Source organism: Euwallacea similis, chromosome 26, assembly GCF_039881205.1.
Source record: "Euwallacea similis isolate ESF13 chromosome 26, ESF131.1, whole genome shotgun sequence".
NCBI lineage: Eukaryota > Metazoa > Arthropoda > Insecta > Coleoptera > Curculionidae > Euwallacea > Euwallacea similis.
The window spans coordinates 1,168,463-1,182,322 of NC_089634.1; the positions used below are offsets into that span (position 1 = coordinate 1,168,463).

General features: G+C 37.3%; 3 protein-coding genes across 3 annotated transcripts; 1 reads left to right on the plus strand and 2 right to left on the minus strand.

The window, feature by feature from the left end:
- Positions 1-119: 119 nt before the first annotated feature.
- On the plus strand, positions 120-1,539 carry RabGGTa (Rab geranylgeranyltransferase subunit alpha). The gene is made up of 5 exons (XM_066402547.1): positions 120-229; positions 287-522; positions 573-778; positions 835-1,161; positions 1,214-1,539. The coding sequence occupies exons 1-5, from the start codon at positions 227-229 to the stop codon at positions 1,384-1,386; spliced, it is 945 nt and encodes a 314-aa protein (XP_066258644.1). The 5' UTR covers positions 120-226; the 3' UTR covers positions 1,387-1,539.
- Oseg5 (intraflagellar transport protein Oseg5) lies at positions 1,529-4,734 on the minus strand. Its single transcript, XM_066402545.1, has 12 exons — positions 4,597-4,734; positions 4,216-4,487; positions 3,983-4,161; positions 3,703-3,930; positions 3,495-3,643; positions 3,217-3,441; positions 2,997-3,160; positions 2,735-2,935; positions 2,418-2,679; positions 2,184-2,367; positions 1,774-1,913; positions 1,529-1,721 (listed from the first exon to the last, which is right to left on the minus strand). The coding sequence occupies exons 1-12, from the start codon at positions 4,689-4,691 to the stop codon at positions 1,529-1,531; spliced, it is 2,292 nt and encodes a 763-aa protein (XP_066258642.1). The 5' UTR covers positions 4,692-4,734.
- A 1,680-nt stretch (positions 4,735-6,414) lies between these two features.
- Positions 6,415-12,473, minus strand: Hk (Hyperkinetic). The gene is made up of 11 exons (XM_066402673.1): positions 12,072-12,473; positions 11,358-11,581; positions 10,236-10,468; positions 10,070-10,180; positions 9,920-10,016; positions 9,739-9,866; positions 9,464-9,676; positions 9,252-9,406; positions 8,995-9,204; positions 8,808-8,938; positions 6,415-8,124 (listed from the first exon to the last, which is right to left on the minus strand). Exons 2-10 carry the CDS (start codon positions 11,447-11,449, stop codon positions 8,837-8,839), a joined length of 1,341 nt encoding a protein of 446 aa, XP_066258770.1. The 5' UTR covers positions 11,450-11,581; positions 12,072-12,473; the 3' UTR covers positions 6,415-8,124; positions 8,808-8,836.
- Positions 12,474-13,860: the final 1,387 nt, after the last annotated feature.

Here is a 13,860-nt window from a genome sequence, read left to right on the forward strand (position 1 = left end):
TAAGAGAAAGAAAGAAGCATCATCAAATTGTTGTACATGTTGATTTTTTATCTTTTTAATAGAAGGATGAAAAAGAGAGAACATCTGCATGACATCGATCAGTAATGTCAAGAGCGTAATTGTGACATGTTTACTTTTCTTGAATAAGGTTATGTTGTTTTTTAATAATTATTAATTATTAAGGAAATTTATTTAAGAAAAGGTTTCACCAAAAATCTACCTCAAAATGGTGAGTTTTATACCAGAAAATGTCAAGCTCAACTATATTGTATTTAATTAATTTTAGCATGGACGATTAAAAGTGAAATCCACAGAAGAACAAAAGGCAGAAAAACGGAAGGAACAGCAAAGGAAACTGCAGGCCTACCGTATCGGCATGAAGAAGATACTTTCTACTCGCAATGATGATTCTTACGACCCAGAATCCCTAGCGATATCCACTCAGTTATTGTGTGTTAACCCTGACATTTACACTTTGTGGAACTATCGAAAAGAAGTAGCTTTAATAAAAAAAAAGAGAAGGTAATATGTTCTTCATGTTTAAAAAATGTGAGAGTAATAGTTGTTAATAGTGATGAAAATGAGCTGGAAGGAGAGGACCTCTTAGGAACATTTTTAGACAAGGAAATTGCCTTGACTGAACAGTGCCTTATAGCCAATCCCAAGTCATATGGATCATGGCACCACCGCTATTGGGTTCTTATGATTCATCCCAAACCCGACTGGGAGAAGGAATTTAATTTGTGTACTAAGTATTTAAACTATGATGATAGAAACTGTATGTTTTATTTTCCAAAATTTGTAAAATGACATTATTCTTAAATTCACTTGTAGTTCATTGCTGGGACTACCGCAGACTCCTGGTAAACAAAATAGGCATAACCCTACCTGCAGAAATAAAGTTCTCAACAGAAAGACTTAATAACAATTTCTCCAACTACTCATCCTGGCATTATCGCAGTACTTTAAGAAGTCTAGATGACTCCTGCATTGAACATGAGCTGGATTTGGTTCAAAGTGCTGTTTTCACTGACCCAGCGGACAGTAGTGCTTGGTTTTATTTGAGGTGGGTCTTGAGCCACCCAACATTGAGCAATGAAAAAAGGCAGGAACTTCTGGAGGCTTTTGAGCAACTACAAGAGCTTGAGCCTGACTGCAAATGTAATTATTGATTGTTAAAATAATGAAGGGAATATTGTGGATTCATTTTTAGGGATTTTATTGGGGAAATGTTGGTTGACTGGGAGTTTGATGATGAGCGACAGTAAATATGCAGATGAGAGAGTGCAGTTTTATAAAGATTTGATAAAATTGGATTCTATGCGTAAAGGCCAGTATAAGGATTATTTGAGTATAGCTGAAATGGTAGCTGTGACCCAAAGATAAGTACCAAAATAAATAGTCCTTCATTTTATTGGTTAGTGTGATACTGCCTTAATTCTTATTGAGAAAAATAATATAATTTTTATTTATCTATTAATACTTATTGCCAAAAGGGTATTAACTATATATATAATAAAAAAATCAATTAGTGGCTAATTCGGCGTTTTTGCTCTACAGCAATTTTTTGTTGCACCTTGTCAGGATCAACCTCAGTTGTCTCCCTTACACTGATATATTTATTATTATTTTCCTTTTTCCCTAATGTCTCCAGGTATTTTTCCCTTAGATACAACACTGTGTCTATATGTGTTTTATGCTTAAGGGCCAGTTCCAAAGCTCTGTAAAATGTTTTTTTAAGTTCTTACAAACACACAATTACTTTCAAGATACCTGGTCCAATTGTGTATGTTAATATTTACATAAATTGCTTGATAAACCATCCCATTGTGTAGCAAAATAGATTCAGCCTCCTCAAGTTTACCTCCAAGAAGGAACAAATGGGCTTTTCTTTCCGCTTTTGAAGGCAGATTCTAAATATGTAAATTGATTTATAATTGTTAAATTTAACTATGTCAGAATAATGTCAACGAGTACTGTAACAACACCTAATGAACATACACCATATATTATTTTATTTAATACTGTCACCTAATTTACAAAAAAATTTGGATTTTTGAATCAAAACAAACAATATTTCTTGAAGATATGACGAATGCATATTTTGTCTACATTTGTTTGGCATAGACACAACCTTTGCTCTTTATAGTTTAGAAGGAAGAACATTTATTTTTATACATCACCTTAATGTATTGTATATAATAGACTTTTTCATGGTGGTTGATATTGGCAAAAGCCTCTTCGGCAATATCAATAGTCTCAGAGTTTGACTGAGTTGCCATTACAGCTAAACATGCCCATGCCATTTCCGTATTTGCAGTTCTGCATAAATTTAAGGCCTCCGTCCATTTATTATCCAAGATTTTCCTAAAATGTATGTCTATTAAAGGTTCTGGAATACATTTTTAAATTCTTACTTGTAAATTAGTTCTGGAAATGGAGATATGGGGATATTAAGCAATGACCCATCGACACGTCTAACAGAAACGGAATTCCCGACAAAATCGTTAATCCTCGGGCTTCGTCCCAATTCCGGCGAATCATACTGTAACGAGCACATTTGCAGCAATTTTATACTGAAAGCGGCCATGGGACAGTACCACACCATGAGCTGGGCGTCTTGAATGGCTGCCAGAATATTAATGGTAGCATTCCACGAAAATGAGTCAATTTTTCGTCCTAATAGCATTGGATCTATAACTTATCCATGAATAAGAAATTTTACGTGATTTACCAAGTTTTGTGAATGTCTTTGCAGACGAGCTTTTAATACGAATTACGTATAGATCTCGCGATTTGTCTAATAACGCCAGTGTTCTGACTGAGGAAGGTCCTTGAGTATCCAAAGAGATCTGAATTATTGGTAATGAGTGTTGAATAGAGCTATTCATTTCGTTTGAATTGCGGTTGGTTGTCAAGTCGATAATGTGGACCACTTCAATGATTGAAAGGATAATTGTAAATAAACCTAGATTGAATACAAAACCAATAATTACTTTTTGTATCGTTGTGATCTCGTACTGCTAAGGTATCATTGGAAAGTGAAATCAAAGCAGGCTTGACTATATCCAATCTCATATTAGCCCAACGCGGTTGCCCCACTAACTTGCCTTGATAATTGTAAATTCCCACAGTGTTTTTCTCAACTAGAATCATGTGTCTGGAATTGAAGTACTGTGTTCAAAGAAGCGGGGTTGTATTATTTAATACGCCTACTTTTCGGCCAGTTCCATGTAATGCACAGAGCCATCTTTCAAGTCGAATATAAATGGGGTGTTCCAGTTGGATGTATTGTAAATGTAGCACTGAGAAGGGGTGGTTAGTACCAAATTATTGTAGCGCATTGCCAAGTGGATAACTCTATCTGGCAATTCGAGATGCTCTGCGGTATCGTCCAAGACATTTTTCACAGTTATCAATTTCTTTTCACTGACTGTTGCACTAGAAGTAGTAAAAAGGTCTTCATTTATTTTTATAATGTGTACAAAAATCACCTAATATTCAAATAATGAGCGTGCCTCTCTATTACGTGGGCGAAAAGCAAGCACCCATTGGCGCAAGCTCCAGCTAACTGTGTTCCATCATTGGACCATGCAATTTTGTAAATAGTACCAGATTGTGGTTTTTCAAGCGATCTCGACCACTGTAGTATTATTGGTAAAATTATTAAAACATTACCGTATTCATTATCATTTTTATTACCCCTGAATAGTCACAAAGCCTCAATGTATTAAACGATCCCACAGCAAACAAATCCCCTGTGGGAGCCCAAGAGATTGCAGTTACAGGATGATTATGATGGACGCTGGAAAATATGGGTCTTCCTTGATTATCCCACACACGGTATTTGCAATCCTCGCCCCCCGAGACTATGATATCCGAAGTTGCGCTCCAGGCCAAACATAAAACTACCCCCTCATGGGCCTTCCACTAAACAAATATATGTCCCTTATTTTATCCCGATTTCTCATTATTTCTATACCTTAAGTGGTTTAGTATTTGGTGCTAACAGCTTAATAACCAAGCATTTATCATTGCTATAAGCAATACTTTGATTGTCCGGAGACCAGCATGCAGCAAACACCGGGCTATCACTGTTCACCACACTTGAACGCAACATGCCACTTCTTGACCAAATTTTAATGAAACCATCCTCTCCACCTGTATAATTCTGATTCAGTCAAATTTTTCAAGATGTATAATTAATGTATAAACCAGTAAGAAAACCTGTCCCATCGTTGCCCCATTGACCGACAAGCACAGCGCCCTTATGGGCTTCCACACTTCTCTCAATTCGCCCTGATCGATTCACTAGGTGAAACCTGCCATCTGCACATGAAACCAGAATCAAATCACTTTGCTTGGATAAATTGGAGCCTTGTCGGGGCAGGAATTGCAGGTCAGTAGCAAACACATTTTTTTCGAGTTGGGCGATTGTGGATGGTTGATTGGTTGAGACCGACCATGAGAGAATTTGATTGTCATCGCTGGAAAAAATGTGAGATGGTTGAAGTTATCATTTCCTCAAAAAATGAGGTGCTTGAACTTGTTTATTTTGGGCAGTAATTTGATAAGGGAAACTACACGCGAACTAACCTGATGGAATACACTTCTTCAGTGTTGATCCAGCCGACACACGTCAAAGGCACGTTTTCCTTTAACTTTTGGCTAAGAATAACTTTAAGTTTCATAATTATAAATCGTGTTAAACTTACAAAATTATCAACAATTTCTCTTTACTACGCGGAATATTGTTCAATTTTTTGTTTGAATTGTTTTGGTTTGTGGCGTCGTTGTCATGGGAACGCACCCAAGAATGTCATAGGTTTGAGAGCATTGACACGTAACAACTGTTTAGTTAATACCTAAAAGTCCTAATAAGGAAAGCAGTACTTAAGCTCCCTCTTTTATTATCGATTCAACAATAGGCGTAACAGTAACACGTTATTTCCGCATAAGATAAAAAGAAAAAGTCTTAAGACTGAATACAGCAGAACAGAGAATTTCAAAGTTTGATTTCGATCACAATCTGAACGATGTTCACATGTAAAAGTCGAAAATAAATTATTGGAAAAATTTCATAGTTGGCCGGTTAGTGCGGTTACACTCATAGCAAATTAAGTTTTTGGGGGGTGGATCATACGGCGCTTTCACCATTTTATAAACAGTGTTTTGATGTAGCACCATCTATACAACATTTTCGCGTGAAGAAATCTGTAACTTCAACGTGACTCTATCTAAAAATAGGTAGCTAACTGAGCACTGCATGATAGAAGAAATCTGCTAGGGTGTGTAGCAGCTAGCACTTATGGTTTATAGATGGTGCCACAAATTAAAAAATTTAAGTGTCTCCTAGAAAATAACCGTATTACTAATGATAACATTCTGATGCACTTTTTAAAGTCTAATCTGTATTTTCTTTTGTCGTAGGTTGCCTAAGGTTTTGAGGCTGCAGCAATAACATACGATAATTTTTAATATGTTTCGTAGAATTCCTATAGCTTTAACTTCAAAATCATGGCTGTATAAGTATTAGATTAATTTAATTGATTTGATTTGATTAATAAAACATTATCATTATGTAAAGAACACGATACATTCTAAGTTTAATGGTTTCTAGTGTAATGTTAACTCTTCAAATAATAAAATTTTATAATAATCGAGTGTTCGTTGTTTTATTTGTTGATCAATATGAAATCTTTGTATGATCCAGTTACAATGATAAGGACAAATATGTATTTATGATTTACCCAATTTTTGACACAGAAAACAGACGAGAGATGTGCGAGAGGCATATAGCATTGTTGTGTCGAAATCATTGTAACAGATTTTCGGGAAAAAGTTTTTTTTGACTAATTCAGGTTAGAAATTAGTTTTAATAAATCAGTGGCGTACGTGACAATTTTGTACTAAAAAAATTAAGTGAAAATTGAGTGCTCCGATTTCAATGAAATTTGGTTCCGCAGTAGGCGTACGATACAGCATTGATATGCCGTGGTCAAATCTCGAATTGGACAACTTCGATTTTTTGACTCAAAAATTTTCATGATGTATAGTCCATGAAATTTTTTGGACCAAAAAATCGAAGTTGTCCAATTCGAGATTTGACCACGGCATATCAATGCTGTATCGTACGCCTACTGCGGAACCAAATTTCATTGAAATCGGAGCACTCAATTTTCACTTAATTTTTTTAGTACAAAATTGTCACGTACGCCACTGATTTTTCGGTGAAGAAATTTTGGAAATACCGTTTGGATTCGTGGATTTGGAGCACTGAATTTTCAAATTTGTTGTATGTATCTCTGCCTTGAAATTATCGTGTAACGTTATCATGGCATTATAACAACTGGAATCACAGGTTTAGATTCAGCTTGCTACTCACTTCGACTTTTTTAATTAAAACACAAAACGAGTTGAACAAAAATTTATTTACTAAAAGTGGTAACCATTTGAAATTTCGAAGTGTATTTTAATACATAAGGCATATGTCAACGATGAGATACAAAACCGAAGTTGGTGTTCTTCACTGCAATACTAATTTGTAGGTATTGATCCTTATCGGTCACATTATTAACAATCTTTATACAATAATTAATGGTTTAAAAGTTTGAAATATTCTGTAACAGTAAAAGTTTTGCGTTTATATTACTATACTGAGTGATTGGAGAAAAGCTAATGAAAATCAAAATTCAAAATTGAAAAATTTTAAATTCAACCACTCAGCATATTATCATTATGTCAATTATTAGTATCAAACATGTGAAGGATCATTTCTGCACGTTCACATATTGATTTTGTTAGCATTAAGTAGAAATTGGTCACAGATCAAATTCGGGAATCCACCACCGACTGAAAAATTTACTAAACAGCCCTCTCAAAAGACAAAATGCGGGGCGTATCGGTGCAGTTTTCCATAAGACAATAGTATACATTTTTACAGAGAATGTACAAAGACAAGACCCATTAAATCCCCGCCTTAAAAGTTTTAATTTAAAACAATTGGTTTGCACTAATCGAGGCCAAATCTATTAGATTCGTTAAGCGATTTTCAAGCTCTACTTGAAAGAGGCAGGCTTTGTCCGCCCAAATATCACTAGAAATTGTGCCAAATGCTATTATCCGCTAACTTTTATGTACATAAGGGACAGAACTTTTCGAGGCAGCTTGTTGTAGGCAAGCTGGAAGTCAAAGAGAATTGCTTCTGTCTTAGTTATAAGTAATTAAATCTTTACTAAAGATCTTTAGCGGTCTTCAGAAAACATACTGGTAATTAAGGCCAGAAAATTTCACTAAATTTTTCGTCTAAATGGCATTATTTCGCTGTTAAAGTTCATTTTCACGATGGGAGATTTAGAGACAAACTTCTATTAAATGTAGCTTAAAGTTAAAAATTAAACTAATTATTTTCGTAGTGAGGTAATATTGCCTTCGAAGTGGCTAAGGTTGAGTGAACAGGGGAAGAGTATTTACATAGAAAAATATTGTTCAATATAAGTGAAAAAATTGCGCTAATTATTCTGCCTATACCAATCCTCATCCAGCTCAATCTCTGAGATCCAGTCAAATAACTCAAACTTTGAAGAATATGGGAAAAGATAAAACTCTAGTACCCCAATTTTGGGCTATGAGTGCGGAAAGGGATGCTCTTAACGGAATCTGGCATCAACTTGAGATCCTAATACTACTGATAAGATTAAAACTATTCAACAATAAAACGTTCAAGTAAGAAAATTCAACAGTCCTATCTAATAAACAGCTAGAGTCACAGCATCCATTTTTGATTCGGAAAAACATACCGCAAGCGAACGTTCTTAATTATTATTATTAAGAAGGAATCCCGTTCACACGTTGACGGGAGTGACGGCTTTCTTGTCCTTTTTCTTGGAGGAGACGAAGGGCTCGGTGGTGCATTTAGGGCCCTCCTCGGGACTGTACGACCACCGTACCTTCGGCGGTTTCTCATCCGGTGTTTTACTTTTTCGAGTTTTGACAAACTCGGTCACCTTTTGTCACTGAATCTCGCAGAAGGGGAACTTTTGGCCTTCTTTGGTTTCAGTATCGGCGGTGCTCACATCGTCAGCTGTTTTGGGGCTTTCCGCATTACTAGTGCCTCCCTGACCACTAAAAAACAAAGCAATAATCAAAGTGTTGTATGCGTTATACTAAGAAAATGTATAAGAAATATAAAATAGAATTGGTATTGGTTGTTAGCTTCCTCTTAGCGTGGTCATAAATCTCTCTCATTGTTTATTATTATATTTTAGTCTCAGATAATGAAATAAAAACTAACATTGCTTAGTATCCATGCCGATTTAAGCAAGTGAATGAAATCTCAAGAATGTCTATTGTGTGTAACAACAGAAAACATGTAACTCAGACGTAATAAGTTAATGTTATGTTAAACTGAAGTTGTAAATATTGTTTTTAACTTCATTTATTTAATACTAAATTGAAGAAAAATATACAATTCATTTTTCAGGGTATATGAACAGTACTCTTGACAGAATGGTGAATGTATTATTCAGTACATTTAACACGTGTATAGCAAGATGTTGCCTTCTAAGCTTAAAGAGGTTTATATATTAATTTTACTGCCCAATCAGACATTCCGCTTGTTGGCAACAAACAACAATAAAACAAATCTGCGTTGTTTCGAGACCACTGTATAGCTTTCAGGAACATTGATTCATTCTTATTTTAATATTATGATATTGTGTTGTGTGTGTATCGTTCTAGAAAACATAGCAACAGATATCTTTTTAGATGTTTTATAATCCATAGTAAAGTAACTAAAATTGACGTACCTGACGGATCCAGGGGGGCACATTGATTGTCATCTAAGCGCCAGCGTAGACACCATCGGAGGACGCGAGGGTTTATTCTCTAAAATCTTCTCTATGTCTTGCACAATATTGGCGTTCAGCTTAGGTATGAGCTAAAATACAATACCACAAAGATATATATACATATTTTACAAGCACTAATACTGACCTGTAGAGCTTGAATGCTCTCATATAGCTGCTCTACATTGCTGGCGCCTAATAACAAGCATTGAACGGACTCGTTCTTCAAAGTCCAAGCTACAGTGAGCTGAGTCAACGTACAGCCGAGTCTCTCCGCTAAACTGCTCAACTCCCGCACTCGTTCCGAATACTTCCTGTTCTCTTCAGGCTGCGGCCTATCCTTCATCCACCCATACCCCTTAAAACAGACTTTAATTGAAACCCATTACAGGCTAATTAGCTTACGTCTTTATTAACCGTTCCTGAAGCCACGGTTTCATCCTCAGTCCAAGAAAAGGAGCTATATTTATTGCGGAAGCTCGCCCGGGAAAATAGCTGGATGTTCCCATCGTCCTTGCCTTGTGACAGTCCCATTGAAATAGGAGACCACGCCATTAATCCTGCATGCTTAGATCATTAAAAAATCTAATAATAGAGTGGAAAGTCATCTGTCGTACCCACGCCAATTTTATTGTACAATTCCGGCATGTAAAGCTCGGTCTTTTCCCTGCAGAACATGTGGTACTCGGCCTGCTCCATGATGGGAGTCACGCAATTGAACTGCCTGCAGTTGGTGTAGGCTTCCATTATTTCCACTGGGGACCATCGGGCGGTGCCCCAGTACATTGCCCAACCCTGATTGATCACGTAGTTCATGGCCCGCACTACCTCTAAAGAAATCAATTCCTTTTATTAGCAAAGTATTACTTTTAGGTGAGTAGTGTAATAGTACCTTCCATGGGGCACATTGGATCGGTTTTATGCAAGATAACTACGTCAATGTAGGTGAGCTGAAGGCGGCTTAAGCTAGCTCGAACACTCTCAATTATGTGCTTCCTAGAAAGACCCCGTTCTTCGGATCTGAAAAATGATTGTTATTTGATGGGGTTGAAATGGGAAAGAATGAAGTTCACCTCGTGCTCCAGTAAATTTTCGTGGTGACAATGAAGGTGGTGCGTTTCCAGCCACGGCGCGAAAGGATTCTTCCTAATTCTACTTCGGCCCGGGTTCCTAGGTCAAATCAAAGTTGCAACAAAACCGACGGTCTGTGGGTATTTCCTTACCGGAATGGGCCTCTGATAAATCAAATACGTTGATTCCACTTTCTACAGCTAAAACTATTATTTGTTCGGCTTGTTCCTCCGTTACGTTTGGACTAAATGTGGGCCAAGTTCCTGCAATTGTATGAATTCTCTTATTTATCATCCGGTTATTTCGCACCTAACGCACCTAAACCTATATTCGAAACTCTCAGTCCGCTCTTCCCTAAATTTCTATATCGCAATCCGGGGGTGGCGTTGGTAGTTCGGCTCAATTGCAAGGGCACCCCGGGGGTGGAATGCGTCAACCCGCCCAGGAGTAGCTGCTCTTTGGTGAAACTACCGTCTTTATCCGCAAGACCGCTCAAACTACCCCCACTGAACTCTTCCATGCAATCCAGACTCGCTATCGGTGCCCTGCACCTGGAAAAAAATTAGTGGAATTGGGTTGCATTACCAGGGCCACCCAATAAACCTCAATCTCTCCACTTAAAGCTGCGATTCAATTTTAATTAAAATTACGATGTCGCATTGTACGTAATAATTTATTTATCAAAGCTGTAGAGCGTGAATTTCACTAGGTCTTGATTAAGGCGTTTCCATGACAACTGGCAAACTGCCATTAGAGATGCATTATGACAAAGGCTGATTAAGTTAAAGGCATGATAACTGTTTAATTTCTTACCCGTATTACCTGAACATTAAGAAAGTTGGAGATGAGGCTTTGTGTAGGTAAATCCAGAAAAATCGCCTAATATACAGGGTGTTTTATGTGGAAAAGTGGAGTTGCAGCATTTGCACCGCAGCGAAAATGTTTTAGCTGGAGTACGATACACAGGGTGCTCTATTTGGGGTTTCAAAGAAAAGCTCGATTTAAAAAATATGGAAAACGAAATTTTAAAATCATGGCTCAAATTACTCGAAAACCGATGAACACGGCTACAGGAAAGTGTACTGAGGAAGTATTTCTTGCGATTGGCTCAATCATAACATTCAACAATGCACAGGGTGGGGAAAAATGAAGCCTCAAACGCTTAAAGGGAATCAGCACCATCATCAAAACGCATTGAAAACGTGTTCTTATCAGTCTTAATGTTACTTAAAAACTACGCGAAGTAGGTAAGGGATTTCTACAGGGAACCTAATTTTATGAGGAGTAAGGCCAAAAAATCACGTAACATACAGGGAGTTCTATGTGAAAAACTGCAGTCTTAACCTCATGAAATCACAGCGATTCCTCAAACATTCTGCGTGACTGATTGGTAGATTCAAAATACCACTACTCAATAACATACATCATCTACCTACTTACCTGTATATCGTAGGTGGATGAGAGTCTTCGCTAACATTATCGTTGTTGTTATTGTCGTTACTTGAGTAATTGCATAACGCTAACTGTGACATTATTAACAGTAACAGCTAACAAGTGAGAACTTTTCTTAACACTAGCGGCTATCTAATAATTGAGTGTGTTATCGTTAGGCACTAGACGAACTCTTTAGGGTAATAAGGCAAGATTCTCAACTGTCAAGTATTCTAAAATAGAAAAAAATGGGTCAAGTTATCATGGGCAAATGTGGGGTACAGCATGATGCCCAGAAAGTGCGTTTAGCAGATTTTGATTAAGGGAAGGGAATTGATTACGTCTTTTGCCAGTTTGATTCATAGATAGAACGTTTGCAAGTGATATATGTATTATGAAGTGCTATATATATTTTGAGTCGGATATTCGTACTTGCGACTTGGCAGCAATTCAAAGAAAACATGAAAATACGAAAATGCCTTTGAATAATTTATAGTTTAATCTTGAGGCACTTATTATCGACCCTTGGAAATGCTTTGCTTTTGGGATTGATTGGTACATATTGTAATGATTATAATGCCCCAGTTACATAATATATGTGTTATTTAAACTTTCTGGCAACATGCTCAAAACAATAACTTTGCTAGTTCCACTACTGCCCTAGAGCTATGTGTTTTGCTCTACAGAAAATTCTAGGTAATAGAGAGAATGTTGTAAGCTTACGTATATAAAGCTATAGGAACCTATGAGCTTCGGCATATCACACTCTAATCCCTTTCCAAAGAAATTCGACCTAAAACTGATGCAACAGACATGAGAAGTATAACCTTATAGCTCTGCAATAATTGGAAAGAAAGGTGCTCCCGAAGGAATGCCGCGACCGATCACTGAGCTAGCGATAGCGATAGAGACGCTGTCGCAATTTACAAACTATACCGGATCACATCGTTTTCTGGGCCAAATTTGCAGTTTTGAGGGCGAGTTGACACAGTTGGACACTTTGGTTTCGTCATTGCAGCAACCGAATCGCGAGCTACGGCTGCGTATAAGTTGCCTGGACGTTGCTGTAAAACTGGAGCGTGCACGGGAATTCACGTGACAATTTTCGGCCGACGCTGCTGTTTGTTACGTAATCCCCCTCGTGTTTTCGTCCAGGAAAGTACACGCCATTTCAAGGCCCGAACACACGCTGTACAGATCGAATAATTTAAAAAAAATAATTTTTTTTTTAAATGCTCCTCCCCTCACCCTCCTGCTGGCGTCGGTCGGTTTTTCGAAATCGAATTCTTCTATAGCTTAGCCGAATGTTCGCTCCCTTGCTCCGTCCAACAAACGACATGGTTTCTAGCTCCCCTTCACGTCAGACCAAATTTAAATAACAAACATCCCAGACCTATAGACAGAAGCGTGGCCGGGTTTTACAGGTGACGTAACGAGCGTCGCGTGACGTCAATACCCCAGTACAGCGTCGATACGATAGCGGACAGCGTCCGTGACATCGCATCAGACTGCAGTTTGCATTCATTCCCTCAATTACGCACGAAAGTCTAAATATATTGCGGGTTAAGGACAAAGTCTCAGTCAGAAGGTTGAGGCTTTCTTATCACTTCTGTAGTTTTGCCGTACGCTGATAAATGGGGAACTTTGAATTGTTCAAGTTGCGCTCCGTGCCTGTAGGTCTAACAGTAATTATTATTGTTACTGGTTCCATTGTTTGTTAACTGAGATAATAGATGAAGGTATCTGCTTTGATCATGGAACTAGTTACGAAATAAAGCTCGTCTCCTGTCCGATCTTACTGAGGAAAACCGTCATTTTAATTGCGAAATTAGGAAAATTCATTTTTTCACGCGGCAGTCAAAATAACAAAATTAAATAGTATTACCAACATTCAACTAAGAACATTCACAATAATTGCTGCAAATACCCATCGCCTTCCGCAATACAAACATCAATTTGCCTGAGCATTGATTGACGAGCTCTCTCGAGTATAGTACATACCTGGTGTGTGTTAAATAATGGCACATGACTCAAGTATCCGGTTTGGAAAATGTTCATTACTTTGGGCTATAATTTTGCAACTTCAAGCTACTCTCAAAAAATAATCAAAAGGATACATGTCGGGTAATCTGGGGGCCACGTATATGGCCCCGCTTTTCCCACTTATCTGATTTTACTGAATGCTGCTGCTTTGTGTGCATTGTCACTTTAAGATGTTAAAGGCAAATTACAGAATATATTTTGTTATTGTGATAGTAAAAGTTGAATTTTGAAATTTCAAACCCGCTTTTTCCAGAATGGCTGGTTTTAGAGGGAAATATTAAGGGTGCCTTTTATCGATAAAAATATATGGAAAAATAAATCTTTTTATGTAAAAATGACATTCATTGAGATGCAAAAAAGTTGTGGCTATATAAATTCAGGTATATCACAGTATGCGACGCCCTTTACGAACAAACAACAAACTGAATAAATATTTGAGTTTTTTATCATCAACTTTCCCGGTTCGCAA